The 18,143-nt window shown below is 43.0% G+C and overlaps 1 protein-coding gene across 2 annotated transcripts in view; it reads right to left on the reverse strand.

The window, feature by feature from the left end:
* LOC110504557 (FERM and PDZ domain-containing protein 3) overlaps positions 1–18,143 on the reverse strand; it is a 52,077-nt gene that overhangs the window by 18,204 nt on the left and 15,730 nt on the right. For both annotated transcript variants that reach the window (XM_036969707.2, XM_090220134.1), the window contains 4 exons: positions 9,788–9,895; positions 6,057–6,188; positions 5,631–5,750; positions 4,950–5,086 (listed from right to left, as the gene is read on the reverse strand). In XM_036969707.2, the coding sequence (XP_036825602.2) occupies positions 4,950–5,086; positions 5,631–5,750; positions 6,057–6,188; positions 9,788–9,895 (497 nt within the window). The remainder of the gene's footprint in view (positions 1–4,949; positions 5,087–5,630; positions 5,751–6,056; positions 6,189–9,787; positions 9,896–18,143) is intronic.

The raw sequence follows: 18,143 nt of genomic DNA on the forward strand, positions 1-18,143 counted from the left end.
TGCAATGCAATGACTTACGATGAATGTTATTTCATTGTATTCACTCACATACTATATGGTTGCTGTCTTCTAGTTGAATGCACTGATTGTATGTCACTCTGGATAAGAGTATCTGCTAAATTAGTCAAATTCTGTCTGTCAGAGTGAGTTAGTTATCTGGTATAATGTCTGTCTGTCAGAGTGAGTTAGTTATCTGGTATAACGTCTGTCTGTCAGGGTGAGTTAGTTATCTGGTATAATGTCTGTCAGAGTGAGTTAGTTATCTGGTATAATGTCTGTCTGTCAGAATGAGTTAGTTATCTGGTATAATGTCTGTCAGAGTGAGTTAGTTATCTGGTATAATGTCTGTCAGAGTGAGTTAGCTATCTGGTATAATGTCTGTCTGTCAGAGTGAGTTAGTTATCTGGTATAATGTCTGTCTGTCAGAGTGAGTTAGTTATCTGGTACAATGTCTGTCAGAGTGAGTTAGTTATCTGGTATAATGTCTGTCTGTCAGAATGAGTTAGTTATCTGGTATAATGTCTGTCAGAGTGAGTTAGTTATCTGGTATAATGTCTGTCTGTCAGAGTGAGTTAGTTATCTGGTATAATGTCTGTCAGAGTGAGTTAGTTATCTGGTATAATGTCTGTCTGTCAGAGTGAGTTAGTTATCTGGTATAATGTCTGTCAGAGTGAGTTAGTTATCTGGTATAATGTCTGTCTGTCAGAGTGAGTTAGTTATCTGGTATAATGTCTGTCAGAGTGAGTTAGTTAACTGGTATAATATCTGTCAGAGTGAGTTAGTTATCTGGTATAATGTCTGTCAGAGTGAGTTAGTTATCTGGTATAATGTCTGTCTGTCAGAGTGAGTTAGTTATCTGGTATAATGTCTGTCAGAGTGAGTTAGTTATCTGGTATAATGTCTGTCAGAGTGAGTTAGTTATCTGGTATAATGTCAGTCAGAGTGAGTTAGTTATCTGGTATAATGTCTGTCTGTCAGAGTGAGTTAGTTATCTGGTATAATGTCTGTCAGAGTGAGTTAGTTAACTGATATAATGTCTGTCAGAGTGAGTTAGTTATCTGGTATAATGTCTGTCAGAGTGAGTTAGTTATCTGGTATAATGTCTGTCTGTCAGAGTGAGTTAGTTATCTGGTATAATGTCTGTCAGAGTGAGTTAGTTATCTGGTATAATGTCTGTCAGAGTGAGTTAGTTATCTGGTATAATGTCAGTCAGAGTGAGTTAGTTATCTGGTAAAATGTCTGTCAGAGTGAGTTAGTTATCTGGTATAATGTCTGTCAGAGTGAGTTAGTTATCTGGTATAATGTCAGTCAGAGTGAGTTAGTTATCTGGTAAAATGTCTGTCAGAGTGAGTTAGTTATCTGGTATAATGTCTGTCAGTCAGAGTGAGTTAGTTATCTGGTATAATGTCTGTCAGAGTGAGTTAGTTATCTGGTATAATGTCTGTCAGAGTGAGTTAGTTATCTGGTATAATGTCAGTCAGAGTGAGTTAGTTATCTGGTAAAATGTCTGTCAGAGTGAGTTAGTTATCTGGTATAATGTCAGTCAGAGTGAGTTAGTTATCTGGTAAAATGTCTGTCAGAGTGAGTTAGTTATCTGGTATAATGTCTGTCTGTCAGAATGAGTTAGTTATCTGGTATAATGTCTGTCTGTCAGAGTGAGTTAGTTATCTGGTAAAATGTCAGTCAGAGTGAGTTAGTTATCTGGTATAATGTCTGTCAGAGTGAGTTAGTTATCTGGTAAAATGTCTGTCAGAGTGAGTTAGTTATCTGGTATAATGTCTGTCAGAGTGAGTTAGTTATCTGGTATAATGTCTGTCAGAGTGAGTTAGTTATCTGGTATAATGTCTGTCTGTCAGAGTGAGTTAGTTATCTGGTAAAATGTCTGTCAGAGTGAGTTAGTTATCTGGTAAAATGTCTGTCAGAGTGAGTTAGTTATCTGGTATAATGTCCTTCAGAGTGAGTTAGTTATCTGGTATAATGTCAGTCAGTCAGAGTGAGTTAGTTATCTGGTATAATGTCAGTCAGAGTGAGTTAGTTATCTGGTAAAATGTCTGTCAGAGTGAGTTAGTTATCTGGTATAATGTCTGTCAGTCAGAGTGAGTTAGTTATCTGGTATAATGTCTGTCTGTCAGAGTGAGTTAGTTATCTGGTAAAATGTCTGTCAGAGTGAGTTAGTTATCTGGTATAATGTCTGTCAGTCAGAGTGAGTTAGTTATCTGGTATAATGTCTGTCTGTCAGAATGAGTTAGTTATCTGGTATAATGTCAGTCAGTCAGAGTGAGTTAGTTATCTGGTATAATGTCTGTCAGTCAGAGTGAGTTAGTTATCTGGTATAATGTCTGTCAGTCAGAGTGAGTTAGTTATCTGGTATAATGTCTGTCAGAGTGAGTTAGTTATCTGGTATAATGTCTGTCAGAGTGAGTTAGTTATCTGGTATAATGTCAGTCAGAGTGAGTTAGTTATCTGGTAAAATGTCTGTCAGAGTGAGTTAGTTATCTGGTATAATGTCAGTCAGAGTGAGTTAGTTATCTGGTAAAATGTCTGTCAGAGTGAGTTAGTTATCTGGTATAATGTCAGTCAGAGTGAGTTAGTTATCTGGTAAAATGTCTGTCAGAGTGAGTTAGTTATCTGGTATAATGTCTGTCTGTCAGAATGAGTTAGTTATCTGGTATAATGCCTGTCTGTCAGAGTGAGTTAGTTATATGGTAAAATGTCAGTCAGAGTGAGTTAGTTATCTGGTATAATGTCTGTCAGAGTGAGTTAGTTATCTGGTAAAATGTCTGTCAGAGTGAGTTAGTTATCTGGTATAATGTCTGTCAGAGTGAGTTAGTTATCTGGTATAATGTCTGTCAGAGTGAGTTAGTTATCTGGTATAATGTCTGTCTGTCAGAGTGAGTTAGTTATCTGGTAAAATGTCTGTCAGAGTGAGTTAGTTATCTGGTATAATGTCTGTCAGTCAGAGTGAGTTAGTTATCTGGTATAATGTCTGTCTGTCAGAATGAGTTAGTTATCTGGTATAATGTCAGTCAGTCAGAGTGAGTTAGTTATCTGGTATAATGTCTGTCAGTCAGAGTGAGTTAGTTATCTGGTATAATGTCTGTCAGTCAGAGTGAGTTAGTTATCTGGTATAATGTCTGTCAGTCAGAGTGAGTTAGTTATCTGGTATAATGTCTGTCTGTCAGAATGAGTTAGTTATCTGGTATAATGTCAGTCAGTCAGAGTTATCTACACTATACAAAAATATAAACACATGCAACAATTTTCTAAGAATTTACTGAGTTACAGTTCAGTAAGGAAATCATTCAATTGAAATAAATGAGGCCCTATTCTATGGATTTCACATGACTGGGAATACAGATATGAATCTGTTGGTCACATTGGGGAGTGGATCAGAAAACCAGTCAATATCTGGTGTGACCACCATTTGCCTCATGCAGCGTGAAACATCTCCTTCACATATAGTTGATCAGGCTGTTGATTATGGGCTGTGAAATGTCCCACTCGTCTTCAATGGCTGTGCGAAGTTTCTGCATATTCGTGGGAACTGGAACATGCACTGTTGTACACGTTGATCCAGAGCATTCCAAACATGCTCAGGCCATGGAAAAACGGGGAAGTGTTCAGCTTCTAGGAATTGTGTACAGATTCTTGTGACATGGGGTCGTGCATTATCAAGCTATCTGGTGATGGCGGTGGATGAGTGGCACAACAATGGGCCTCAAGATCTCGTCACAGTATCTCTGTGCATTCAAATTGACATTGATAAAATACAACTGTGTTTGTTGTCCATAACTTATGCCTGCCCATACCATAACCCCACCGCCACCATGGGTCACTCTGTTCACAACGTTGACATCAGCAAACCGCTCGCCAACACATCGCCAAACACGCTGTCTGACATTTACCCCGTACAGTTGAAACTGGGATTCATCCGTGAAGAGCACACTTCTCCAGCGTGCCACTGGCCATCGAAGGTGGGCATTTGCTCACTGAAGTTGGTTACGGCGTCAAACTTCAGCCAGGTCAAGACCCTGGCGAGGATGACGAGCATGCATATGAGCTTCCCTGAGCCGGTTTCTGACAGTTTGTGAAGAAATTCTTCTGTGTTGAAACCCACAATTTCATGAGCTGTCCGGGTGGCTGATCTCAGGCGATCCTGCAGGTGAAGAAGCCGGATGTGGAGGCGGCTTATGGTAGAGAAGTGAACATTAAATTATCTGGCAACAGCTCTGGTGGACATTCCTGCATTCAGCATGCTAATTGTACATTCCCTAAAAACTTGAGACATCTGTGGCATTGTGTTGTGTGTCAAAACTTCACATTTTAGAGTGGCATTTTATTTTTTACATGTGTAATGATCATGCTGTTTAATCAGCTTCTTGATATGCAACACCTGTCAGGGGGATTGATTATCTTGGCAATGGAGAAATGCTCACTAACAGAAATGTAAACAAGTTTGTGCACAATTTGAGAGAAACATTTCTGGGATCTTTTATTTCAGTTCATGAAAAATTTGACCAACACTTTACATGTTGAATTCATATTTTTGTTCAGTGTTGTTATCTGGGAGTGATCTAGTTATCTGGTAAGTTGGGGATATAAGTAAATGTGTGGCCCAAGGGACTTTTAATTGTAAAAGGAATTTATTGGTGTCAGAGTGACTTGAGCTCGTGGTTTGAGTGGTTTCTGCTTTTAATATTAGATGGAGTAATTATGGATCATTTTGATATACTTTTAGAGCTCAGCTGGATACCACACTTCAGCATATTAGAGCTAAGACATTTTTTTACGAGGAAATACGGAGACACACATTTTGTTCTGTGGAGTGTCTGAGTAATGAGTCATGCAGCTGAGCGATCCATTTTGTTGTCACACACACACACACACACACACACACACACACACACACACACACACACACACACACACACACACACACACACACTTACTCCACATTCTTGAGCGAGATCTTCTGATTGGGTCTGGCCGATGACACTGTGATGTAGATATGAAGCGCCGCCAGGCGCAGTGTGACGTCAGACTTCCAGTCCATGCCGAAGCGCTCTTTGATGACGTCATTGCGACTCTGTGGTGGGGGTAATGTTATTCAGGTTATTCAGTTTTAGGCACAGCTTTAAGCTATAACATAGATGGATTTCCTTGTCAGGAACTTCTTCCAGCAATCTTATGCAAAAGGGGGGAGACACCAAAGGCTGTATCCCCACCTAGAGGTACTCGAAGGCTGGATCCCACCTAGAGCTACCCAAAGGCTGTATCCCCACCTAGAGGTACCCGAAGGCTGTATCCCCACCTAGAGGTACCCGAAGGCTGTATCCCCACCTAGAGGTACCCGAAGGCTGTATCACCACCTAGAGGTACCCGAAGGCTGTATCACCACCTAGAGGTACCCGAAGGCTGTATCCCCAACTAGAGGTACCTGAAGGCTGTATCCCCACCTAGAGGTACCCGAAGGCTGTATCACCACCTAGAGGTACCCGAAGGCTGTATCCCCAACTAGAGGTACCTGAAGGCTGTATCCCCACCTAGAGCTACCCGAAGGCTGTATCCCCACCTAGAGGTACCCGGAGGCTGTATCCCCACCTAGAGGTACCCGAAGGCTGTATCCCTACCTGTATGTAGAGGTACTCGAAGGCTGCAGGGTCTCTCCTGAGCAGGTCTGCTGGATCCTTGGGGAAGAAACAGATGCGAAAGAGACACTTCATCCCCTGGAAATACGTCCTGTGCACCACCTGGGGAGAGAGAGGGAGACGGCACGAATAACACCTATATCATAACAGCTTCCTTCCCTACATAGTAGACAAACACAGCTAGTCAATGGAAGGTGATACCATGCCATATCGAGTGTAATGTAGTCTATAGATTCTATTTCTATGGCCAAACTGCCATGGTGTGAAGGGATTTGTCCTTGGTAGTGACTAAGTCTGGATTAACCAGGCTATATTACACTCACACTGCTCTTAGAATGACTGTAACACGGTAATCAGCAGGACCTAGAGGTACCTAGAGGTACCTAGAGGAACTGTTGGCTCCCTTACATGTGAGAGCGGCTGGTTCTCCTGCAGCAGGTGTAGTCTCTGGTTCTGGTCCAGCCCACCTGACTCCAGCACCAAGGCAAAGTGCTCGATGTAACGCAGGGACAGGCGGTCCTGCAGGGACGAGATCACATCCTAGAGAGAAAGAAAGAGATATTTATTAAATATTTAATGTCCTCCTGTGTTGTGATTTTTATCTGTGCGATGTTGATTTTTCTGCTTGTGGCACAAATAGACCAAACTATCCTGTTATCTTCTCCACTGAGGGTTCAGAGGTCATTCCCTATCTGCATTATGATGACCTGCCAGAGGAAAATAAGATATGGCTTTCTACGAGTCCACAACGGCACCCTATTCCCTGTAATAGTGCACTTATTGTCAAAAGTAGTGCACTATGTAGGGAATGGGAATAGTGTATTATTTGGGATGCAACCCATGTGTCCATAATGGTCAGAGTAAATACAGGCGAGAGCTCTATTTGCTCTCTCACATTGTTGCATTGGGATCAGTGTACTGTACTACTAGCTAGGTTTCCATGGTGACAGATTTTCATGTGAATATTCTAAAATCCACAAAGAAAACTTGTGTAGGATAAAAGTCAGTATGTGATGACGTAGTGCACACACACAATCTACTTTTCCGCTCATGTACTGAATACAAATCAAAGTTGAATGTGTTTCCATCACCTTTGTTAAATCTACCAATAGTTTTGTCACAAAAACTGTTGCGTTAAATAGATAATGTGCCTAGTCTAGTTTTGGCACCTGAGCTCTAGCCAACAGCTCACAGATACAGTGCAGATAGACTAGTCTACAATGAGATTATTATGAATATGAGCAAGAATATTTTGATTTGTCAAACGGCAGTCAAGCATCGATTATCATGTCACCAGAATAAGACCCTCGATATTAATTGGAAAGGAGCATCAAAATCACCCTGTGAAGTTCATCATAAGTGATTTCATCTGTAGTGGAAGGACTACACACAATATCATAGTGTGACTCCAAGTTTACTTCGATATGATGGTTATCATATAAATATTAATGCATGAAGGCGGTTTAAATCACAATTTCTCACATAATCAATTTTACTTACACAAAACGATCCCACCATGTCGAACGAACCAATGATCTGTCTGCCGAAACCTGTTTCCGTCACAGCTGTCGTATTAAAAGAATTCTGCCCCTGAACAGGCAGTTAACCCACTGTTAACTAGGAAAAATAGGAATTTGTTCTTAATTGACTTGCCTAGTTAAATTAAGGTAAAAAAAAACATATGAGGGGAAGATTTCATAACATATTTCAACTCAGACAAATGCAGTCCTCGGATAGTGTGTGTGGAGCCAGCGATCTATCATAATTGGTAGTTTGTGTATTGTAATCTCCTAAATGGACGGGTAGATGGTGGCTGAATATCCTAGCAACAGAGACGGAGATACATTCACCTTGAATCACAGTGGTGCGGATGAAAACTGACTGTCTGCTAAAACAAAACAAGGATAAGCTGTATTGGCAATATTAACCAAGGATTACAATGACAACAATCTGCTACACAAACAAACTGTGGATAGAGAAAACCCTTCATTTTATTTCCTCCCTCCCTTTCTCTCTCCCACTCTCTCCCTCCACCCATCCATTTCCCTGAATGAGCAGGAAAAGAGAGTTCTGAAATCTAATATTGTACCTTAATGTGTCTGGTATGTCAGAGTCTGGTAAGAGATGGCAGAGCTTGGTAAGAGATGTCAGAGTCTGGTAAGAGATTTTAGAATATGGTAAGAGATGTCAGAGCCTGGTAAGGGATGTCAGAGTCTGGTAAGAGATGTCAGAGTCTGGTAAGAGATGGCAGAGCCTGGTAAGAGATGTCACAGTCTGGTAAGAGATTTTAGAATCTGGTAAGGGATGTCAGAGTCTGGTAAGAGATGGCAGAGCCTGGTAAGAGATGGCAGAGCCTGGTAAGAGATGTCAGAGTCTGGTAAGAGATGGCAGAGCCTGGTAAGAGATGGCAGAGCCTGGTAAGAGATGTCAGAGTCTGGTAAGAGATGGCAGAGCCTGGTAAGAGATGTCAGAGTCTGGTAAGAGATGGCAGAGCCTGGTAAGAGATGGCAGAGCCTGGTAAGAGATGTCAGAGTCTGGTAAGAGATGGCAGAGCCTGGTAAGAGATGGCAGAGTCTGGTAAGAGATGGCAGAGCCTGGTAAGAGATGTCAGAGTCTGGTAAGAGATGGCAGAGCCTGGTAAGAGATGGCAGAGCCTGGTAAGAGATGTCAGAGTCTGGTAAGAGATGTCAGAGTCTGGTAAGAGATGGCAGAGCCTGGTAAGAGATGGCAGAGCCTGGTAAGAGATGGCAGAGCCTGGTAAGAGATGTCAGAGTCTGGTAAGAGATGGCAGAGCCTGGTAAGAGATGTCAGAGTCTGGTAAGAGATGTCAGAGTCTGGTAAGAGATGGCAGAGCCTGGTAAGAGATGGCAGAGCCTGGTAAGAGATGTCACAGTCTGGTAAGAGATTTTAGAATCTGGTAAGGGATGTCAGAGTCTGGTAAGAGATGGCAGAGCCTGGTAAGAGATGGCAGAGCCTGGTAAGAGATGTCAGAGTCTGGTAAGAGATGGCAGAGCCTGGTAAGAGATGTCAGAGTCTGGTAAGAGATGGCAGAGCCTGGTAAGAGATGTCAGAGTCTGGTAAGAGATGGCAGAGCCTGGTAAGAGATGGCAGAGCCTGGTAAGAGATGTCAGAGTCTGGTAAGAGAGGTCAGAGTCTGGTAAGAGATGGCAGAGCCTGGTAAGAGATGGCAGAGCCTGGTAAGAGATGGCAGAGCCTGGTAAGAGATGTCAGAGTCTGGTAAGAGATGGCAGAGCCTGGTAAGAGATGGCAGAGCCTGGTAAGAGATGTCAGAGTCTGGTAAGAGATGGCAGAGCCTGGTAAGAGATGGCAGAGTCGTCTCAGGGCCTGACAGTAGATAGAAGTCATTACTATCTGTCTCCTGACTGACTGGTGTATGCCATTACAATATTACAGGATGCGCCTCAAATGCCACCCTATTCCCTTTTTAGCACGCTCATTTTGACTCGAACCCATAGGGCTTGGGTCAAAAGTAGTGCACCATATAGGGAATCGGGTGCAAGTTCAGACGCAGGCACTGCCGTTTTAAAATACTGGTAATTGATGGAAGTGGGCTTCTCATAACTAGGCCTGTTCATCAAACACTGTGCGGGGAGTCTTACCATCAGTGGGGTCATTAAATATTTTTTACGATGGTTATACCCACTGGGCGCAGACGTCAGCGCAACGTCTAGTTTTGATTTACATTTGGTTGAGTTGTCTGGCAACGTGAATAATTGAAAAAACAAGTTGGATTCCCATTACGTGGATGACTTTCTGCAAAATCCAATCAGTTTTTCATGTTTATAATGTTTCATCTGTCGGTGCTACAAAGCACCATTTGGTGTTATATGAAGCTTTACCGCTTGCTCTGTAATATGAGTAGTAATTGTACAATGTATTGTTGAACATGATATACTCATATCAATGTTCCAGTATGGGATCTCCCCTACTTTTATAGTTATGGCCCATTTAATACAGATAAATGGGCACAGTAGGCAATGTAACCAATCACAGCCCTCCTTTTACTTGTATCATTGCACATCCTGCAAATCACCAGCAGAGGGCAACCATTTTAAATCAATCATCGCATTCACTCTGTTGGTAATGTTTACAAACTGGATCATACACTGTATACGTACCCTGACAGTGGTGCGGCTGTCAAACGTAAAGGACTTGATCTGACCATTCTCCAGGAACACCTTCAGCACATTAGGTATGAGTAGCAAAGAGTCGTCCTTTAGCATTGTCTGTGAGAGAGAGACAGAGAGAGAGAGGGAGAGAGAGAGGGAGAGAGAGACAGAGAGAGAGAGGGAGAGAGAGAGGGAGAGAGAGACAGAGAGAGAGAGGGAGAGAGAGACAGAGAGAGAGAGGGAGAGAGAGAGGGAGAGAGAGACAGAGAGAGAGAGGGAGAGAGAGACAGAGAGGGAGAGGGAGAGAGAGAGGGAGAGAGAGACAGAGACAGAGAGAGAGAGACAGAGAGAGAGAGAGAGAGAGAGAGAGAGAGAGAGAGAGAGAGAGAGAGAGAGAGAGAGGGAGAGACGCAGAGGTAGAGGGCGGGAGAGAAAGAGAGAGCAAATGTAAAACCTTAGTGCCTCTTCTAGCAGTAAGAGAGAGGTAAGATGAGGTAGCTGAGAAAGTACTTAAAGGGTTAATATTCTACATCAACATGGTACAGTACATTTAATCAACCCCAGAGTAGGGGATCAGGCCTATAATTAAATGAAGTCGGAACTCCGGAACTGTGGAATGTGCAGAGAGAAGTACATTCCATCTAAAAGCTGTTCAGAAGGGACCAGGCTGGAGCTTTCCGAGTTCCATGGAGGAGCAATACCTTAATTGAACCGGGGCAGCCTGAATAGGGACACAACTCAGCTTTAGGACCCCTGCCTGGATATATTGTGCTGTGATTAAAGAACAGCTTACTACATTTCCTCAATGCATCAAGTTAATATGCATGCGCCGGTGCGGCAGGTACAATTGGAAGCTAGACGGCTGAATAGACTATAAAGTGTGGTGGTTGCGTAGGTCAGGGAGAGCTGCAGGAGGTATGATGACTCAAGGTTATTCTGCTTTTATCAGCCACTCATCAGAAAAGGTTTCCTCTGCCGGAGTTGATTTCAGTTCAGGTAGGGAGACAGGCCGTGACAGGTATTCACTCTCTCCAGAGGTGGTGTCACCAGGAGGGTAAATGGGGGAAGTAGAGAGAGTTGGTGACTCAAAGCCCTCGTTATTCACTACCGTTCAGAAGTTTGGGGTCACTTAGAAATGTCCTTGTTTTTGAAAGAAAAGCACATTTTTTTTGGTTCAGCTACAATAGTCATTTACAACATTAACAATGTCTACACTGTATTTCTGATCAATTTGATGTTATTTTAATGGACCAAAAAATGTGCTTTTCTTTCAAAAACAAGGACATTTCTAAGTGACCCCAAACTTTTGAACATACACCACGTGTATCCACTGATGGTCTGAAAATCACTTTGTGAACAGACAGAGGGAGAGTGAAAGAGAGAAGAGAGAGGGGAATGGGGGAAGATGGACAGTGGAGCCCCTAGTGGTTAGGAGCGTTGGGCCAGTAACCGAAAGTGCAATGCACTCAGCCTTAATTGCTTCTGTATGTCGCTCTGGATCAGAGGGTCTGCTAAATGACTCAAATGTAATAATATTGAGCAACTACTATATCTGATGAGAGGAAATGATATGATTCCTACAGTAAATCTGAGCATCATTTAGAACAGACTGACGTCACTACAGATGTATCCACATAAGACGTCAGCCTGGCTACACCATCCAGAGGTGCTATCTACAACCTAAAGGGGTTTCCGGCTGTCCTCATAGGAGAACCCTTTTAAAAGGGCTTGTAAGTAAGCATTTCGTGGTAAGGTCTACACGTGTTGTATTCAGCGCATGTGACAAGCAAAGTTTGATAGATTTGACAGAGGAGCTAACGGGAGAATTACTGACTCCTGGTCTTTCATTGCCAGGAAAGCAAGCATCCCCTCAGGCATGGCATATATATATATATATATATATATATATATATATATATATATATATATATACACACACAAACACACACACACACACACACACACACACACACACACACACACACACACACACACACACACACACACACACACACACACACACACACACACACACACACACACACACGCAGCAGCCAGGGGGCTGAGGGGGATCGATAGCACCCATGATAATACCATAGATATCCCGTGTAGCCTGGATTAGACTGCATGGTATTAGACCCCTGGTATACCGATACAGGGAGAGAGAGAGATGGTCCTCCTCCCCTGGATGGAATCCTGATACAGGGAGAGAGATGGTCCTCCCCTGGGTGGAGGCCTGATACAGGGAGATAGATGGTCCTCCTCTCCTGGGTGGAGGCGTGATACAGGGAGAGAGAGACGGTCCTCCTCCGCTGGCCCCTATTCCCTACATAGTCTCTAAATAGTCTCTACCTCTCAATCTACATAGTGCTCTAGTGGCCCCTATTCCCTACATAGTCTCTAAATAGTCTCTACCTCTCAATCTACATAGTGCTCTATTGGCCCCTATTCCCTACATAGTCTCTAAATAGTCTCTACCTCTCAATCTGTCTCTGACCACCCCCCTTTCTCTCTCTCTTTCTCCTTGAATTAACTTCAGTTGATCATATGGTACAGTGCCTTGCGAAAGTATTCGGCCCCCTTGAACTTTGCGACCTTTTGCCACATTTCAGGCTTCAAACATAAAGATATAAAACTGTATTTTTTTGTGAAGAATCAACAACAAGTGGGACACAATCATGAAGTGGAACGACATTTATTGGATATTTCAAACTTTTTTAACAAATCAAAAACTAAAAAATTGGGCGTGCAAAATTATTCAGCCCCCTTAAGTTAATACTTTGTAGCGCCACCTTTTGCTGCGATTACAGCTGTAAGTCGCTTCAGGTATGTCTTTATCAGTTTTGCACATCGAGAGACTGAATTTCTTTCCCATTCCTCCTTGCAAAACAGCTCGAGCTCAGTGAGGTTGGATGGAGAGCATTTGTGAACAGCAGTTTTCAGTTCTTTCCACAGATTCTCGATTGGATTCAGGTCTGGACTTTGACTTGGCCATTCTAACACCTGTATATGTTTATTTTTGAACCATTCCATTGTAGATTTTGCTTTATGTTTTGGATCATTGTCTTGTTGGAAGACAAATCTCCGTCCCAGTCTCAGGTCTTTTGCAGACTCCATCAGGTTTTCTTCCAGAATGGTCCTGTATTTGGCTCCATCCATCTTCCCATCAATTTTAACCATCTTCCCTGTCCCTGCTGAAGAAAAGCAGGCCCAAACCATGATGCTGCCACCACCATGTTTGACAGTGGGGATGGTGTGTTCAGCTGTGTTGCTTTTACGCCAAACATAACGTTTTGCATTGTTGCCAAAAAGTTCAATTTTGGTTTCATCTGACCAGAGCACCTTCTTCCACATGTTTGGTGTGTCTCCCAGGTGGCTTGTGGCAAACTTTAAACAACACTTTTTATGGATATCTTTAAGAAATGGCTTTCTTCTTGCCACTCTTCCATAAAGGCCAGATTTGTGCAATATACGACTGATTGTTGTCCTATGGACAGAGTCTCCCACCTCAGCTGTAGATCTCTGCAGTTCATCCAGAGTGATCATGGGCCTCTTGGCTGCATCTCTGATCAGTCTTCTCCTTGTATGAGCTGAAAGTTTAGAGGGACGGCCAGGTCTTGGTAGATTTAGATTTGCAGTGGTCTGATACTCCTTCCATTTCAATATTATCGCTTGCACAGTGCTCCTTGGGATGTTTAAAGCTTGGGAAATATTTTTGTATCCAAATCCGGCTTTAAACTTCTTCACAACAGTATCTCGGACCTGCCTGGTGTGTTCCTTGTTCTTCATGATGCTCTCTGCGCTTTTAACGGCCCTCTGAGACTATCACAGTGCAGGTGCATTTATACGGAGACTTGATTACACACAGGTGGATTGTATTTATCATCATTAGTCATTTAGGTCAACATTGGATCATTCAGAGATCCTCACTGAACTACTGGAGAGAGTTTGCTGCACTGAAAGTAAAGGGGCTGAATAATTTTGCACGGCCAATTTTTCAGTTTTTGATTTGTTAAAAAAGTTTGAAATATCCAATAAATGTCGTTCCACTTCATGATTGTGTCCCACTTGTTGTTGATTCTTCACAAAAAAAATACAGTTTTATATCTTTATGTTTGAAGCCTGAAATGTGGCAAAAGGTCGCAAAGTTCAAGGGGGCCGAATACTTTCGCAAGGCACTGTATATCAAATATATACGGTTTGTAGAAATCCGAAGAGAGTGGCCAGCAGAGAGAGGTGGGAGGGGCTGAGGGAGGGGCTGTGGAATTGCTGGGCGGGGGATAGAATGACTGTCAAAGAGAAAAGGAAAAAAATGTAAAAATAAAACAAAACAAATAGTACATTTGAATGACACTGAGAGGCAGCGTTGTTACAGCTAACACCTGTTTTCCTGAGGCTGATGCCGGGCAGGTGTTTGGACACATACACACACTCTCATTCAAATGCACACACACACATACACGGACACACACACACACACACGGACACACACACACACACACACACACGGACACACACACACACACGGACACACACACACACACGGACACACACACATACACGGACACACATACATACACACACACGGACACACACACACACACGGACACACACACATACACGGACACACATACATACACACACACGGACACACACACACACACACACGGACACACACACACACACACACGGACACACACACACACACACACACACACACACACACACACACACACACACACGGACACACACACACACACACACACGGACACACACACACACACACGGACACACACACATACACGGACACACATACATACACGGACACACACACACACACGGACACATACACACACACGGACACACAGACACACACGGACACACACACACACACGGACACACACACACACACACGGACACACACACATACACGCAAGTAAATAGTTCCATACATGCATCGAAACATATTCACTTTGCCTTGCTGTTATGATTTTTGTTGTCCTTGATGTCTTTAGTTTTTTTTGCATTGTTTTCCTTTGTCTTTCTCTTTTTGTCTGTTGGTTGTTGGTGCATTGAGGGACGGTGTCTTTGGTGACGGGGGGGGGGGGTTCTTGGGGGATGGGGGGGTCTTTGAGGAATTATTCAGTTATTCTTGGGGAGGGTGAGTGGAGCTGGAGGCAGAGGGAGGGAGGTGAGGGGAGCTTGAGGCAGAGGGAGGGAGGTGAGGGGAGCTGGAGGAAGAGGGAGGGAGGTGAGGGGAGCTGGAGGCAGAGGGAGGGAGGTGAGGGGAGCTGGAGGCAGAGGGAGGGAGGTGAGGGGAGCTGGAGGCTTAGGGAGGGAGAGAGGAGGTGGAGGCAGAGGGAGGGAGGTGAGGGGAGCTGGAGGCTTAGGGAGGGAGAGAGGAGGTGGAGGCAGAGGGAGGGAGAGAGAGAGGAGGTGGAGCGATTGGTAAAGATCAGACCATACCCCTTCGGCAGAGCTTTTAATCAAGTCTATCCGCCTCCTGTGATCAGAGGTTGGGAGTGGGGATTGATTGGTTTGGACTTGCTTATCAGTGCAGACCACCTAACCTGAGCTTCTGAAGTTTATCGACCTGGAGGGAAAGAGATGTTCAGCCAGCGACGATCTACTATGGATATGTCCCAAATACTATGTACGGAATAGGGGCCAATAGAGCACTATGTATGGAATAGGAGCCAATAGAGCACTATGTAGGGAATAGGGGCAAATAGAGCACTATGTAGGGAATAGGGGCCAATAGAGCACTATGTAGGGAATAAGGGCCAATAAAGCACTATGTAGGGAATAGGAGCCAATAGAGCACTATGTAGGGAATAGGAGCAAATAGAGCACTATGTAGGGAATATGAGCCAATAGAGCACTATGTATGGAATAGGGGCCAATAGAGCACTATGTAGGGAATAGGAGCCAATAGAGCACTATGTAGGGAATAGGAGCCAATAGAGAACTATGTAGGGAATAGGGGCCAATAAAGCACTATGTATTGAATAGGAGCCAATAGAGCACTGTGTAGGGAATAGGGACCAACAGAGCACTATGTAGGGAATAGGGGCCAATAGAGCACTATGTAGGGAATAGGGGCCAATAGAGCACTATGCAGGGAATAGGGGCCAATAGAGCACTATGTAGGGAATAGGGGCCAATAGAGCACTATGTAGGGAATAGGGGCCAATAGAGCACAATGTAGGGAATAGGAGCCAATACAGCACTATGCAGGGAATAGGGTGTCATTTTGGAGGCAGACCCTGCACTGCTCTGCTCCATGCTCGGCTCACACAGCACAGCCTGTTATGCTAAATTCAACCTTTACTTCTGCCACCATCATCCTCCTTGGGTCTTAGAGAGAGGCCACGTTGGACTAGGAGGAATTCTAAACTACACCCCTGTTGGCTCCAGGTAGAACCCTTTGGGGAAAGGTTTTATACGGAACCCAAAAGGGTTCTACCTGGAACCAAAAGGGGTTCTTAAAGGCTAAGGTCTATTTTTCTCAATTACCGCCTGGCTGATGTGCCCAAAGTAAACTGTTGCTCAGGCCCTGAAGCTAGGATGTGCATATGATTGGTACCATTGGAAAGAAAACACTCTGAAGTTTGTAGAAATGTTAAAATAATAAAGGAGATTATAATACAATAGATATGGTAGGAGAAAATCCAAAGAAAAACCAACCAGAATTTTGTTTTGTTTTGAGAGCCCATGCTCTTCCAATGGGACGCATACGGAAAAAATGTAATCTAGCTCCCAGTATGCAATTCCTATAGCTTCCACTGGGTGTCAGTAGTCTTTTTTCAAGGTTTCAGGCTTGTTACTTCCAAAACGGACACATGGACACAGACTTGGAAATTCATGTATGCGCCCGAGACTAAGAGGACGCACCTGTTAATATCGTTTTTCCTATTGAACATACTTCTTTCTGTATGAAATGTTGTAGTTTAATTACATTTTAGGGTATCTGAGGATTAAATAGAAATGTATTTTGACTTGTTTTAATAAAGTTTAGCAGTAGCTTTTTGGATTCCTTTCACTGCATGTCGAATGAGTGGATTACTCAAATTGATGGCGCCAACTAAACAGACCTTTTGGGATATAAAGAAGTGTTTTATCTAACAAAACGACACTACATGTTATAGCTGGGACCCTTTGGATGACAAATCATTATTATTATTCAAAAAGTATGTGAATGAACAAGAATTTAAGCTTTTAACCAATGTAAGACACTTGTATGTACCTAAATGTTTAATATCCATCATTTTTAATGATTATTTATTTGAATTGCGCGCCCTACAGTTTCACCGGAAGTTGTCCCGGTAGCTGTTTAAATTAAAACCTCTTAGGGTTAGGGGGCAGTGTTCGGAAGTTTAGATAAATGACGTGCCCAAAGTAAACTGCCTATTACTCAGGCCCAGAAGCTAGGATATGCATAAAATTGGTAGCATTGGATAAACACTCTGAAGTTTCTAAAACTGTTAAAATAATGTCTGTGAGTGTAACAGAACTGATATTGCAGGTGAAAACTCGAGGAAAATCCATCCAGAATTATTTTGGGAGGTCACTGTCCATTTCAACGCTTGTCTATGGGATATACAAATAAATAGCTCCCAGATTGCAGTTCCTATGGCTTCCACTAGATGTCAACAGTCTTTAGAAAGGGTTTCAGGCTTGTTTTTTGATGAATTAGTAGTTGTAGTTTTCAAGGTGGCTCTCATTTTGACTGTAGTCTTGTGGAGTGCGTGGATGAGGGCGCACACCTCGTTATTTATCTCTGGTATTGAACATACTCCATTCCGTCTTAAATTTAATTGTTTATTTACATATTAGGGTGCCCGAGGATTGATTAGAAACGTTGTTTGACTTGTTTGGATGAAGTTAATTGGTAACTTTTGGGATTCCTTTGTATGCATGTTGAACTAGTGGAACAGGTGGATTACTGAATCAAACGCGCCAATAAACTGACTTTAAACAGACAATAAACTGACTTTTTTGACCATTTCTTGTGTAGCTGGAACCCTTGGGATTGCAAAGGAAGGTCTTCAAATGAAGGTCTTCAGGAGATCTGCTGGTTTGGAAAATGTTTTTAATGCTTTTCTATGAGGGACACTGTCCTCAGATAATCGCATGGTATGCTTTCGCCTTAAAGCCTTTTTGAAATCTGACAAAGCGGCTTGATTAACAAGAAGTTAAGCTTTTAAATGATGTAGGACACTTGTATGTTCATGAATGTTTAATATTACAATTTTGTAATTTGAATTTGCCGAGCTCCAGCTTCCCGGTAGCTCCCAAGTAACTCTCCCCAGTATCTCTCCCGTTAGCTCCCAAGTAACTCTCCCCAGTATCTCTCCCGTTAGCT

The sequence above is a fragment of the Oncorhynchus mykiss genome, chromosome 25 (assembly GCF_057628025.1).
Source record: "Oncorhynchus mykiss isolate SJ-2025 chromosome 25, ASM5762802v1, whole genome shotgun sequence".
Lineage (NCBI taxonomy): Eukaryota > Metazoa > Chordata > Actinopteri > Salmoniformes > Salmonidae > Oncorhynchus > Oncorhynchus mykiss.